The 14,615-nt window shown below is 38.1% G+C and overlaps 1 protein-coding gene across 1 annotated transcript; it reads right to left on the reverse strand.

Annotated features, from left to right (window-relative positions):
* Positions 1–2,839: 2,839 nt before the first annotated feature.
* Positions 2,840–13,268, reverse strand: LOC110465318 (probable glutamate receptor). Its single transcript, XM_021521050.1, has 7 exons — positions 12,974–13,268; positions 12,201–12,242; positions 11,459–11,635; positions 10,234–10,475; positions 7,159–7,241; positions 6,203–6,927; positions 2,840–3,070 (listed from the first exon to the last, which is right to left on the reverse strand). Exons 1-7 carry the CDS (start codon positions 13,034–13,036, stop codon positions 3,008–3,010), a joined length of 1,395 nt encoding a protein of 464 aa, XP_021376725.1. The 5' UTR covers positions 13,037–13,268; the 3' UTR covers positions 2,840–3,007.
* Between the last annotated feature and the right edge of the window lie 1,347 nt (positions 13,269–14,615).

Here is a 14,615-nt window from a genome sequence, read left to right on the forward strand (position 1 = left end):
AATACTTACCTCTAAGCTTAGAGAAATTATTGTATGGCCATGAAGATTATTCGAGTGACGAAAATAAAAATGTATTTATATATGTCCAACAGTATGTATCGAGTACTCGCAGGTTTTAAATTTGGTCACGTTCTTCTGTCTCCTCTCCAACAGTCCTCATTATCTTTCATATTCATTTCTTAGCTTGTGTACGTATTACATGGCATAATGTGCACTTGTGTGTTCCTTATTATTTTAGTAATCCTCTGTAATGTTTAACTTTCTTTTAAGTGCACGAGAGCGTGAATGCAAGAAGTGTGCGTGTGCTTGAATGTATGTAATATAGGCATGTGATGGGCCACTCAGTTACAGCCAGTGCGGTAGAAACGAATTTTCGAGAAAGGATTGAATGAAAAGGAGAAAGCCACAAAGCACGTGACGTGACGAACTGTTGAAAGTATGGAATAGTGCCAGGATATCACTGCGCTGACTATGCTGGATGGTTCCATTTTCATGACCAAATTTCAAAATCTACCATAATTTGTAAATAAAAGTAAGAATGAATGTGTGCATTATATGTTGAATATTAAGATGTACATTATATAAACTGCAATGCATAAGTAATAATCTCGAATCGAATTTGGTTTGAGACTACAATTTTGAGCATTTACGAATCTGTGTCTACACAACNTCTCTCTCTCTCTCTCTCTCTCTCTCTCTCTCTCTCTCTCTCTCAATAATAGATAAATGTAGTGATTTAAACTATGAAAGACATCTTATGATGTGTATATACAATTATTTATCTTATAAGGAAAGGGCGTTAATAATGTTCATGTAACTTGTGCCCAATCCTCTTGCATTTTTTGGCAATAAAATATGTTTAAACAAAGACGGACGGTGCCCGTTTCTATTTCCCCACCAATGTCATTGAGAGGAGATAATAACCGCACAGTTGGCTATTTAATTACCTCATATGTATTCTCGTGTTTACCTTGGTTTTTTAAGTTTCAAGTTGTTTTTTCATTTCCGAATGCAATACAGCATATAGGTTAAATGTATACATAATACACAAAACATATTTCAAATTTCAAGATGGCGGAGGACAATTCCATATTAGCATTTATCACACAAAAATGAATTCATAATTTAGTAATACCACTACACGAGGGTTTTATTTTGGCGATATGTAAAACATATGTATAGACTAAGCTGTTAATGTTATTATTACATCAATATTAACTACCGACAAAAAGACGAAATCTAAAGACCGGACACATTTTACAGTGTAAAGGGGGGCCAGGAGAGAAATTGGTGAAATGCCATCTTTGTGATGTGGAACTCACGCCAAAAAAGTTGCATGTATTGTCATTTTAAGAACGCGATTTCTTAATGTGAAACTACAGAGAAGATGCAAATATCCAGGGGCGGAATTGTCGATGAAATCATAATTTTCATCCAAAATGTAACCATATGCATTTTCGAGTTGCAAAAACGTGTTCCTCTTTATTCTTACCGTTGTTGTAAGTTATTTTAATTTATTGTGCTTACTTCCGTTGTTTCTGTGTTGATGATTGTATTTTCATGTACGTGATTAAACTAACTTGTTAAATACAGAATATATGTAGTGAGGAACGTTTCCCCTGGTTAAGATACTACGTATTTGTTGATATTTATTGTTTATCACGTTGACCGATTGGCCTGTTGGTCGGTCTGATGATGTTTTGAGAAACCGGTAACATACATTCGACCGGTTTGACAACCTTAGTGGAGATATAGCTGAATATGTCTTTGTACGAACAGTTGTATCAGCTTATTCCATCATCCACAGACCGATTCAATGAAGGTTGAGTTGGCAAGAATCTCTTCCCAGTCATCAACAACCTGCTCTTCCTCATCTCCATCAATCCTCTCACTGTAGCTGTGGATGTAGGCTATCAACATCACTCCAGCCACTATGACTGAAGACGAAGATGAGTTCCCTATATCCAACAATTGTCACTTGGGGAAACGTTATAACCATCAACCCAGCTACTGGAGCGGGAGACGAAGATAAGTTGCCTCAATCCGACAACTGTCGCTTGGGGAAAACTAATCAGCATCAGCTCAGCCACTGTGGCTGAATGTGAAGATGATATCCCTGTACGATTGTGTTTTCCATCCACTCGGCCGGTGTAGCAATTAAATCATTGATCACAAAACTGGCAACTGTATTTAAGAACCATGTTGTCTATTTAAAGTTTACTATTTTCTTAAATGTGTTTGAACAGCGTTCAGTCATCCTTTGCCAATTCGTGCGTAAAATCGTGGCGTTATAACAAATGGTGAGGGTAAGGAAACACAGACACATGAGAAAAGCACACTCTTTTACCTTATGGGCTGTTTGTGTTGGAGTTTTATAATAAACTCCAAGAAAACAATAACCTACAAAGATCCTATAATTGATTCCATCCACAGCTGAGTCAACAAAAACAATCACTTGCAATACGTCATTTAAGGTTATCTATTTAAAAATGTAGTTTGCTGATGCAGAAATCAAGGGAACAGACAGAAATCAGGTCACTTTATGATTATTTTATCCATTTAGGAATGATATGTACCAACGTCATAAGAACGAAAATCCATGACAAAAGTCTTCCAAACCATGTGGAAATATAGCAAAACTAGAATTTCAACTACAAGGTAAGGCCAACCTCTTGAACTGTTACTCTATCATTCAGCCAGTAAATTAAAACATCTTGTTCCGTACATCGATCACTAGTAAAATAAGTAAGGAAACACCTTATCAAAATGAAAATTTGGTTTGCTGATGTTCTATGACGAATATAAACCGATCAGGATTCTTCAAGAAAACAAACATGTCTTCCTTCTTCATCTTCGTTTTATTCTCTCTCAAATTACCTGCTGTCTAGGAGAGTTTCATACAAAAGCGAAATCGAGAGTAAAGCATTTCAACTACGATGAAGTGTATATACGTTCAGATAAAACACGAGACAACATAAATAGATGTGAACTTGAGGAGGAGTTCCGATCACGCGTGCATCTGTCCCGAGAATCCTTGAGTATCATCAGTCATCCGCTTTGACTGCAACTGCTGAAAAAGAAAGCAGATTTCGCGAAAATAAAGTTTTACTTCATAAATTAAGTCAGCGAAATCTTTGCTTTGTAAATAAAGTAACTTAAACCTCTTTGAAGCTAAGCAAATATTCAACAAGATACCTGACTGACTTATTAAATCAAATTAAAACATTTCTCTCAAATTGACTAAACAGAGACATTATTAAAAATGCTAATTTTATCAATGAAAATGATGGCGGCCTGTGACTAATATACAAACCAGGCCAGGAGTTCATACTGCTATGACTATGACTAGGGAGGTATACTTATATTATACTTTATACTTAGCCCCGCGACTAAGGCGATAAACTTGCATTATGATATATACTTAACCCCGCGATTAGGGAGATAGACCTGCATTATACTATATACTTAACCCCACGACTAGTGAGATAAACCTGCATTATAATATATACTTAACCACGCGACTAGGGAGGTATACCTATATTATAATTTATACTTAGCCCCGTGACTAGGGAGATAGACCTGCATTATACTATATACTTAACCCCGCGACTAGGGAAGTATACTTATATTATACTTTATACTTAGCCCCGCGACTAAGGCGATAAACTTGCATTATGCTATATACTTAACCCCGCGACTAGGGAGGTATACCGACATTATGATATATACTTAACCCCGCGACTAGGGAGATAGACCTGCATTATACTATATACTTAACCCCACGACTAGTGAGATAAACCTGCATTATGATATATACTTAACCCCGCGACTAGGGAGGTATAACTATATTATAATTTATACTTAGCCCCGTGACTAGGGAGGTAGACCTGCATTATGATATATACTTAACCCCGGGAATAAGGCGATAAACTTGCATTATGATATATACTTAACCCCGCGACTAGGGAGGTATACCGACATTATAATATATACTTAACCCCGCGACTAGGGAGATAAACCTGCATTATAATATATACTTAACCACGCGACTAGGGAGGTATACCTATATTATAATATATACTTAACCCCGTGACTAGGGAGATAGACCTGCATTATGATATATACTTAACCCCGCGACTAGGGAGATATACCTATATTATAATTTATACTTAGCCCCGTGACTAGGGAGGTAGACCTGCATTATGATATATACTTAACCCCGCGACTAAGGCGATAAACTTGCATTATGATATATACTTAACCCCGCGACTAGGGAGGTATACCTATATTATAATTTATACTTAGCCCCGTGACTAGGGAGGTAGACCTGCATTATGATATATACTTAACCCCGCGACTAGGGAGGTATACCTATATTATAATTTATACTTAGCCCCGCGACTAAGGAGATAAACCTGCATTATGACATACTTAACCCCGCGACTAGGGAGATATACCTGCATTATACTATATACTTAACCCCACGACTAGTGAGATAAACCTACATTAGAATATATCTACCTAACCCCGCGACTAGGGAGGTATATCCATATTATTTATATATAATATATACTTAACCCCGCGACTAGGGAGGTGGACCTGCACTATGATATATACTTAGCCCCGTGACTATGGAGGTAGACCTGCATTATGATATATACATAACCCCGCGACTAAGGAGATATACCTGCATGACAAGATGTATTAACTTTAGGGAGGGAGACCTACATTATGATATATACTTAGCCCCGTGACTATGGAGGTAAACCTGCATTATGATATATACTTAACCCCGCGACTAAGGCGATAAACTTGCATTATGATATATACTTAACCCCGCGACTAGGGAGGTAGACCTGCATTATGATATATACTTAAACCCGCGACTAGGGAGGTATACCTATATTATAATTTATACTTAGCCCCGCGACTGGGGAGATAAACCTGCATTATGACATACTTAACCCCGCGACTAGGGAGATATACCTATATTATAATTTATACTTAGCCCCGTGACTAGGGAGGTAGACCTGCATTATGATATATACTTAAACCCGCGACTAGGGAGGTATACCTATATTATAATTTATACTTAACCCCGCGACTAGGGAGATATACCTATATTATAATTTATACTTAGCCCCGTAACTAGGGAGGTAGACCTGCATTATGATACATACTTAACCCCGCGACTAGGGAGATATACCTGCATTATACTATATAATACTATATACTTAACCCCACGACTAGTGAGATAAACCTGCATTAGAATATATCTACCTACCCCCGCGACTAGGGAGGTATATCTATATTATCTATATATAATATATACTTAACCCCGCGACTAAGGAGATATACCTGCATGACAAGATGTATTAACTTTAGGGAGGTAGACCTACATTATGATATATAATTAGCCCCGTGACTATGGAGGTAGACCTGCATTATGATATATACTAAACCCCGCGACTAAGGAGATATACATGCATTATACTATATACTTAACCCCACGACTAGTGAGATAAACCTGCATTAGAATATATCTACCTAACCCCGCGACTAGGGAGGTATATCTATATTATTTATATATAATATATACTTAACCCCGCGACTAGGGAGGTGGACCTGCACTATGATATATACTTAACCCCGCGACTAAGGAGATATACCTGCATGACAAGATGTATTAACTTTAGGGAGGTAGACCTACATTATGATATATAATTAGCCCCGTGACTATGGAGGTAGACCTGCATTATGATATATACTTAACCCCGCGACTAGGGAGATATACCTATAGTATAATTTATACTTAGCCCCGTGACTAGGGAGGAAGACCTGCATTATGATATATACTTAACCCCGCGACTAGGGAGATATACCTATAGTATAATTTATACTTAGCCCCGTGACTAGGGAGGAAGACCTGCATTATGATATATACTTAACCCCGCGACTAGGGAGATATACCTATAGTATAATTTATACTTAGCCCCGTGACTAGGGAGGTAGACCTGCATTACATGATGTACTAACTTTAGGGAGGTAGACCTACATTATAACACTATTACCCCGCGACTTTAGGAAGGTATGAAGGCCTAAATTTACTCTTTCCCTCCGCGACGTGAGATGGTCCTACATTACAAAATTACAAAATGTACTTACTCCCTCGGATTTAACGCGGTTAGTAGGAGGTACTTACCCCCGCAACTTTAGGAAGGTAAATCTCCATGAGAAGGATTACAATGCTCAACACTATGCCTACTACCAGCAGAACCAGTGGAATGGTAAAACGTTTCATGTCGATTGGAGTGCCTTTGTTGGAGGAATTATCTGCTACGCCACCGGAAGTCCCAACTTGTGTTCTTGGGTAAGCGCCGCATTTCCCTGACCACCATTTGGACTTGAGCTCCTCCATACGCCCGTTCATTTTCAACTGTAAAATGGCAATATTGAGTCTGTCACAAATGTTTGTGTTTGGTCGGCAGGCGAAGTTGTATGTTCTGTCCCGCAGGCTATCTCCTACCACCATTAAGTCACACGATGTGGCGCTGATGTAGTAGGCAGACGCCGACTCCATGATGAACGCGTACTTTCCCTGCTTCACTCGGTCGACACCTTTCGTGGTAGACACCATCACGTTGGCGGGATTTGCAGTAAGGTACGCTGCTATCCTTCGTTCGGTGTCTCCGTTGGATTGTTTGAAAAATTGGTATGTGCTGCCTGCTCCTACTGTACCATACTGGTACTCGGTCTGCATTGCCAAGTCCCTGAATGTGCTGAATGGCAGGTCATTACCGCTACTGCTACTCGTCGAGACAAATGAAACAAGTGTAGCAGAGTACATAGAGACCAGTATGAGCGTAAAGAGTAGGGCTGTAGATACAAGGACGCGGGCGGAGAAGGCCACAGGTAGGTGCCGCATTCCTACAATTACACAAAATAGGTTACATTTGTATCACACACTGTTTAGTTGAACCGACCATTCATGTGTGATCGAATCAGTTGTAGATTTATTTTCTTTTATCTGTTGACAGATATGTTGCTAGCTGTGATATACATTTTTGCACGAGTGATTAATTCCGTCTTTTATGCAATAATTGAAAAAAAGTTGATATGCATCCAAATCGCCCTTTGTCACAAAACCAATGAAGTTACCTTGAAGAGAAGCGATTCCACACGTGATACATAGTGCCCATAATACCCCACCTTCCGTCTGATCTCCTTGTAAAGGGCTGTACCTGTAACAAAACAACATTTGATCACGTGATATATATTACCCATAATACCCCGCCTTCCGTTTACTCCTCCTGTATAGGGCTGTACATTTAACAAAACAGACTCTAATCACGTGATATATTTCTCATAATACCCCGCCTTCCTTTCGGTACTGACGCGATGACAGAACAAATGTATACGGGTATGTAGGGGTTAGTAGGAGGGACCTAAATGAGTATACTCAATCATTCACGGGAAAACGGTATTTATCTAACTGGCTGTTACCAATGGACTGAAATACGAAGTGAGAGAAGACTATGGACACTTATTTGGGTGTAAGCCGTTGGGTTCGGGGAAATAGATGTCAGAAAGCTGTTGGTTCTGTTGGGGTCAGTTGTTCTAATCGGTATCGTCCTAGTCAAGTCGTTCACATATTTGGAAATGTGTTACGTGTAGCGCGAGGGGAGGTGCTGTGAAGTGTGGTTTATTGGGTTAAGCTTTCTATTAATAGCTAAGGATGTGTCTTTATCTGGTTAAGGTATGTGTGCGTGTGTGATGGAGGCAAGGTGGAATCTTGATGTATTCGCCTCCTTGCGTTAGCGTGAATCAGATGCCGACTTCAGAGCTCCACCTAACTGAAATACCGTGCCGAAGGCACCCAGTATTCCTTATGATCCCATAATACTGACAACGAGTTAAATAGTAAAATCTTATCAATGGGCAGAGAGAAAAAATACCAATTTTGAAAACTTTTCTATCTCCGGCTAAAGAGCCAGTCGCCTACCCCACCTGTTTGAAAGTTCAACAAAAGGGCCAAAAATTAAATATTGCCAATTAAGGCACTAGAAAACATTAAAAATAGGACACAAAAGCAAGCCATGAAATTTCAGGGGTTCCCATATTAGCTGCCTCTTACAAAAAGCATTGGATAACAGCAGCTATATAGCATTTTGTCAGCAGTGAGAAAGTTTATATCTTCAAATGAAATCCCTAAACTAAAACTTCCATATTCTCTTTTACCAATGAACATTGAATTATTCCTGAAAAACAGAAAAGGCCCGAAAGATTTCTATAATATTTTTATAAAAAATAATGCTGTTCAAACAGGTAAAAAGAAGTGGAACAAAGTCTTCGACTTGAATGATTCAACATGGGCTCGACTATACAAGATTCCCTTCAGTGTTACAAAAAACACCAAACTCCAATGGTTTCAGTACAGAGTTGATCACCATATTTTAACCACAAACTCTTTTCTCTTTAAAACACATCTAGTTATTTCTCCTCTCTGTACTCTATGTAACTCTAGAAATAAAACTATTATACATGTCCTGTGGGAATGTCAAGAAGTCCAGAATTTATTAGATAGTCTAAGATTTCTACTAGATGCTCTTTTCATCCCATTTGATTACAATAAACAATCCATTATTTTTGGATTTTTATCTCAAAATTTCAATAACTGCAATGTTGATAATGGAATTCTCCTTGTTATAAAACANGAATACTGCCAATTTTTGACTCAGATGATGAAGATTTTATCTAGATTTCTTGTGTTTTCTGACCTTGGCGCGTGACGTCACTCAGACTCAGCGCGTGCTGTGACGTTGCGAGACTTTGGGAGAATTTGTAATGACCGACATTTAAACTTACATGAATACACGTAACTTTATGCTATTAAATGTGTTGCATTTTAATTATTCTTTGTTATTTTGTATTTAACCATTAATATTTAAAATGTTGTAAATCCAAAGGTACAGTTCAGTCTCAAAAAGTTTCTTTTCATTCACAGGTCCTGTGAACCATACAATGACTTTTTTTAAAGCCATGCAATGATTTTTTTTTAAGAATTTGTTTTCTATATCTCAGAATTATCAAAACAACACATTAATTATACAAAGAATGTATTAAATAAAAATAAAAGAAATACATTATCATAAAAAAAACACCAAGAGAATGCCGTTTTTTTTAATAAAACACAAGTTTCCTATAAAAAAAATCCTGGCATTGCGTCGACCTGTGTGATGATGGAAAACGACAAAAAGAGGAAAAACATAAAATGTGCATTTAGTCATATCAGATAAAATTCCTAATTACCAAGGCTACAATAGGGTTAAGTCATGTGATAAAAGCAAAACCACACATATGTGTTGATCTGAGTATTCGGGTCGCACTCGTTTGTGGCGCGGAGGGAATATATCACTCGGGCGAAGCGCACTCGTGATATATTCCCCCGCCCCCACAAACTCATGCGATCCGAATACTCAGATCAACACATATGTGTGGTATTGCCTATATATTTACGAAATGCGATTGATGCATTCAAACAATTTTATGACTTACAAAACTTTATTGCTAACAGCAATGGAGAAGCTGCCAGGATTTTTTTTTGAAAAAGATTGGAAAAAATGGGGAAATTTGCCGAGTTGTAATTTTATAGTCTAGCTCTCTTCTCTTCAATGCCGTAACAGTGCTTGCTGATTTCTCTCAAAATTAATCAGCTGCTAAAAATTGAATTTTAGATAGGAAATAGACGAAGTGAGTAGAGTAGTATGGAATTTGTAAGATGAGTGTTCTGTACAATAACACTGCTTTTCCTGTCATAACTTACAGACTACAATCTCATTATTTGTCATGCACATGTGTTTGAAAAATCCGTTACAAAAGTTACAGAAAAATAAAATAAAATAACAGCAGCTATATTATTTTCTTAATCTACAACCTACATAGTCGGTACTGATAGGGAACCATCTTATGGTGTATTTTGTCATGTTTAACTCTTCGTGTTGTACATCACATTATACAAAAATCAATACACCAGATTATACTTAATATCCAGAATATCTCGCCGTCTGTCGTCAGCTCTATTATGTATGGGGCATACTTTATAGCAAAATACACTCTAACTATCCGTTTTATAAACCATTGAGTACATTGTGAACCTGACTCTCAACACGTGTGACCGAAATACCGAATTGGCATACGTATTTCCATGACGTCATATGATACAATGACACAAACCTGCCAATGACGTAAATCACAATTCCGACCACAACGAGACTGACGATGACAGAAATCCACACTCCGGAAGTAAGCGGCCGGAAGAAGAAACCAGTGTCGTCATTGACGAGTTTTGAGAGAATGTCCAACGAAGGTTTCTTCACAAGAATTCGTAATCCGACTTCTTCGAATGGATGTGAAAAGTGTACGGCCTTCGACCTCTCTACTGTCAAGGTAAGTGCAGCCGCAGCTATATCACTCCTCTGAAAAACAGGTATCAGTTTAACATTGTATCTGTAATAATTCAAACCAAGCCCGTATTCATGAAACCGTTCTCATGCTCAAGCATGGAATTTGTGTTCAAGGCTAATTTCTTTTTCCGTTTATAAAATAATAATAAATCTTATATTGTACTTAATTTGGGGAAAAATTAGAGAAACTTAAAGCCAAATACTGTTTTCAATGTTTATATTTCATTTTTTGATAGTTTGACATGATTTAATTAAGTGAGTTACACGAAAGTTGGTTTGAGCACAACATCCATGCTTGAGCATGAGAACGGTTTCATGAATATGGGCCCTAGTTGTTGTCTATCAAGTGGTAATGTTGAAACCAACGGTTCACTAATGTGACATCATGTATTGCGTAATGTAAATAGACGTGGGCAGTAGGTGTTGGAAGCTGAGAGCACTGACAGGTAAAAGGGTGTCATTTTAGTAGGACCTTACTCAGATTGCAAGATGTAATAGTTATAGGTATGATTTAGGAAATAGCTTTTTAGCATTGCAACAAAAAAGTCATACGAAAACAGATGGGTGACTTTCCACACGGTGTTACATATGAGGTAGGCGGGTGTACGATGTTACATAACTACGGTACCGGATGTGTTGAACGATTTATTGTTCGATGATGATGATGGAAGCAACATAGTTTATTTGAATGTCAATCACGGTGCACAATAGCAGTTAAAGTGTGTATTAAATTTTGTATGAAAATATGAAAAGCTGGTACGCACGTGTAGAGTTTCATATAGTTTAGTATGGGGTCACCTACTTATTGTTTCTTGTTCTTATACCTAGGTCAGCCTCAGGGGAAATAGTAAAGTCTTTCATAAATAAAATATTTCTAATTATTAATTGACTTTCGACCAACCATAGAAAGGGTTTTTACTTCGATATTTTGTTTAGGTATAATGGCCACGAGAAAGTAGTTTCCAAAGTAACAAAGAGGTATATAATGTACATACATTGGCCACGAGATCACCCATCATCCCGTTCCAGTTGCCTTGTGAGTCCTTGCTTCCAAACCTACCATCAGCCACGTGATTGAGGACGAGAGAAACGTTCAGGATGCCCGAGATCTCGTCCAGTAAATCCGGGATATATCCCTTCATGGGTTGTTTGCTGACAAGGTAAGGACTGTGCTGAAGAGAGTCAAACAAAGTTTATCGGCACAGAACGGCGACACCAAAGAAAGTTTATTTTTATCCTAAACTGCATCTGAAAACAGGCTATTGCTTCGTTGCATCAAGATAAGCATAATACATATGTAATAATGACCATCAAGCTCATACTTGGTGATAATCAGAGAGGTGTAAACTTCGTCAAAACAGAAAACGCGTGTTTGATTTGATGGAGCACACAGTGACCTGAGAATTTGTTACGTCTATATCTGGACCTAAACTAAGGTGTTCAGAGGAAATAGAGTTGGGGGGTTTAAACCAATTTTCGGTAAAAACAAAAATGCCACCCCAATGATGATATATCTCGTATATAGGGTGGCAAATTTAAAAGAGAATTGATTTAAACCCGCCAAACGTGTAAAATTACTCTTAACACATTAGTAGTCCAATTACAGCTGTCATCAAATGATCAGGCTCCTGTGGTAGATGACCTATTATATCTATCAATATTGAAAGCCAACTACTGGGAGCGAAGCCGTTTAAATATTAGTCTGGTGTAAATTAGGAATGTGACGACATAACTTACCAGGATAGTTGTCACATAGTAAGTGGTCCTCCCACTGACACCCTGTCAAAAGGACGAATTCAGAACACATTAATACATCTATCAAAAGCCATAACAGTCGCTACATCTAGCACAATAATCACAACAATTTGTGGACGAAACCGGGAGGATGGCTGCAAATGGTCTCCACAGATAATTGCCTCAGACAATGCAATAATTAAAGATCCAGAAATCGAATGCAGGTCTGGCCGCGTAGCATTTTTACACCCAAAACGCGTTTTTTTTAATTAGTTCTGTTTACTTTTTCTTAGTTATGCCGCAAAAAGTACCCAATACATATAGTTACAGACTTCGGTGGTGTTGCAGGGGTCATGAAGTATCTATTACGTGTCCTTGCTATACTTTAATGTACACATATGACATAATCTGGCTATAATTGACGCTAGGGGCGCACAATAATCAAATAAAACATGAGTACTCTATACAAATATAAATATAGGTAATGAATGTGCTATTTAATGGTTTTATGGATTTACAATACGACTATAATGACGCTGATCCAATTGCATTCATAGCCCTTTGTGAACATTTTCTTCTTGGAAATATTATACAGGGACTTGCAGCGGAAATGTGTTTATAGGACCATAACACATATCTGCTAAAACATTCGTTGTTTAATTGTCAAGTAAATACATCAACAAACCAGCATAGCTATCATTATATATACAAGAGGCCATACCAAGCCAACAATATAAAGAAAGATATCGGTAAAGAAGCTAGTAAAGATATCTTACCTCCGAAAAGAAGCCAGTTACGACCACCATAGCGAGAAACCACGTGTATTTCCCGGTTGCCATGGTAATGCTTGAGCAAACCTGTATACACTTCACGGTAAATCGGTATTTATACTTCGAGTTCAATGTCGTGTAGGCTCCAGTGGTCGGTATCGCTATCAGAACTCTCGTATATCTAACTGAGTTCCGCGTGTTCTCGACTGGAGGGAACCAACACTGGCTAGTCGTGCACACCCTCAATACAACTGCCACGTGTAAAGCTTCACGGCCGCCGTGAGGTTTTCATCATTATATTTGATTTCTGGTCTTATTATAAGTGTCAAGCACAAAGGCAATTATCTTATCAGGATTTAATAAACTAATAATAGATTAGGTCTCGTGGTTTGCTCTTGAAATACGATATCACGTGCCTCGTGGTATCATAATGGTATAATGCTGGCGAAAACTGCAGTATGGTTCATGTGACAGGCCACACAATAAAACGACTTTGGTTTTAGTTTTGTTTTGTTTTAATAATTTTATAAGAAAAGAGCATATTTTCTGGAAAATGAAAATTTATAACACCTACAGATACTCATTTGAATATTATGTTCCCATATTTTCCTGCAGCCAATCTTCGAATACCAAACTGAACACTAAGTTGTACATTTATACTGTCAATAATCTAATATAATCTTACACAAATATTCCCTGATCTTTGTCCTCTCTTGCTCTTAAACGTATGAAACACAGAAAAGGGCCTTGTTATAAGATTTTGGAAAGGCCCACTATCAGGAAACAAATGCGAGAACCATCATCAATTGACAAATAAAATATGAGATCCGTTATCAGAAATAATACGAGATCTATAATCAGAAATATCCAAAAAACATTTTAAAAAACCAATGCGAGAACCATTATCCAATTTACGGGTACCCGTAAACCGTTTTGGTTCGTTTCAGAAATAGTGCGAGAACCATTCACAACATTGAAAAATAGAATACGAGATCAGTTATCAGAAATAATACGAGATCCATTATCAGAACCGTTACAATAAATATAAAACATCTAAGTTGGCACTCTGGCGTGTGTTCAATAGGAACCTCCGCCATTAGAGGACAGAAGAGTGTGAAATGGGGTACGTACATAGGCACATCCTTAAGTTCCCACCTGATGACCAGCTCCTAGGATGAAGCCCAACGTCACCGAGTACACAATCAGATACAAAGTGTACAATAGCACATGCATCCTTAAGTTCCCGCCTGAGGACCAGCTCCTAGGATGAAGCCCAACGTCACCGAGTACACAATCAGATACAAAGTGTACAATAGCACATGCATCCTTAAGTTCCCGCCTGAGGACCAGCTCCTAGGATGAAGCCCAACGTCACCGAGTACACAATCAGATACAAAGTGTACAATAGCACATGCATCCTTAAGTTCCCGCCTGATGACCAGCTCCTAGGATGAAGCCCAACTTTACCGAGGACACAATCAGTTACAAAGTGTATAATAGCACATGCATCCTAAAGTTCCCGCCTAATGACCAGCTCCTAGGATGAAGCAAAAATTTATCGAGTACACAATCAGCTTCAAAGTGTACAATAGCACACGCATCCTTAAGTTCCCGCCTAATGACCAGCTCCTTGGATGAAGCCCAACTT

The sequence above is a fragment of the Mizuhopecten yessoensis genome, unplaced genomic scaffold (assembly GCF_002113885.1).
Source record: "Mizuhopecten yessoensis strain PY_sf001 unplaced genomic scaffold, ASM211388v2 scaffold11069, whole genome shotgun sequence".
Classification (NCBI taxonomy): domain Eukaryota; kingdom Metazoa; phylum Mollusca; class Bivalvia; order Pectinida; family Pectinidae; genus Mizuhopecten; species Mizuhopecten yessoensis.

Bases quoted from the DNA above. Each gene is read 5' to 3' on its own strand.
- LOC110465318 (XM_021521050.1), bottom strand. From the start codon at position 13,036: ATGGCAACCGGGAAATACACGTGGTTTCTCGCTATGGTGGTCGTAACT. The intron at 10,476-11,458 runs GTATGTACATTA...CCTGTTTTTCAG, and splicing joins TGGGTGATCTCGTGGCCAAT to AGGAGTGATATAGCTGCGGC. The intron at 6,928-7,158 runs GTAACTTCATTG...GTGTAATTGTAG, and splicing joins TGGAATCGCTTCTCTTCAAG to GAATGCGGCACCTACCTGTG.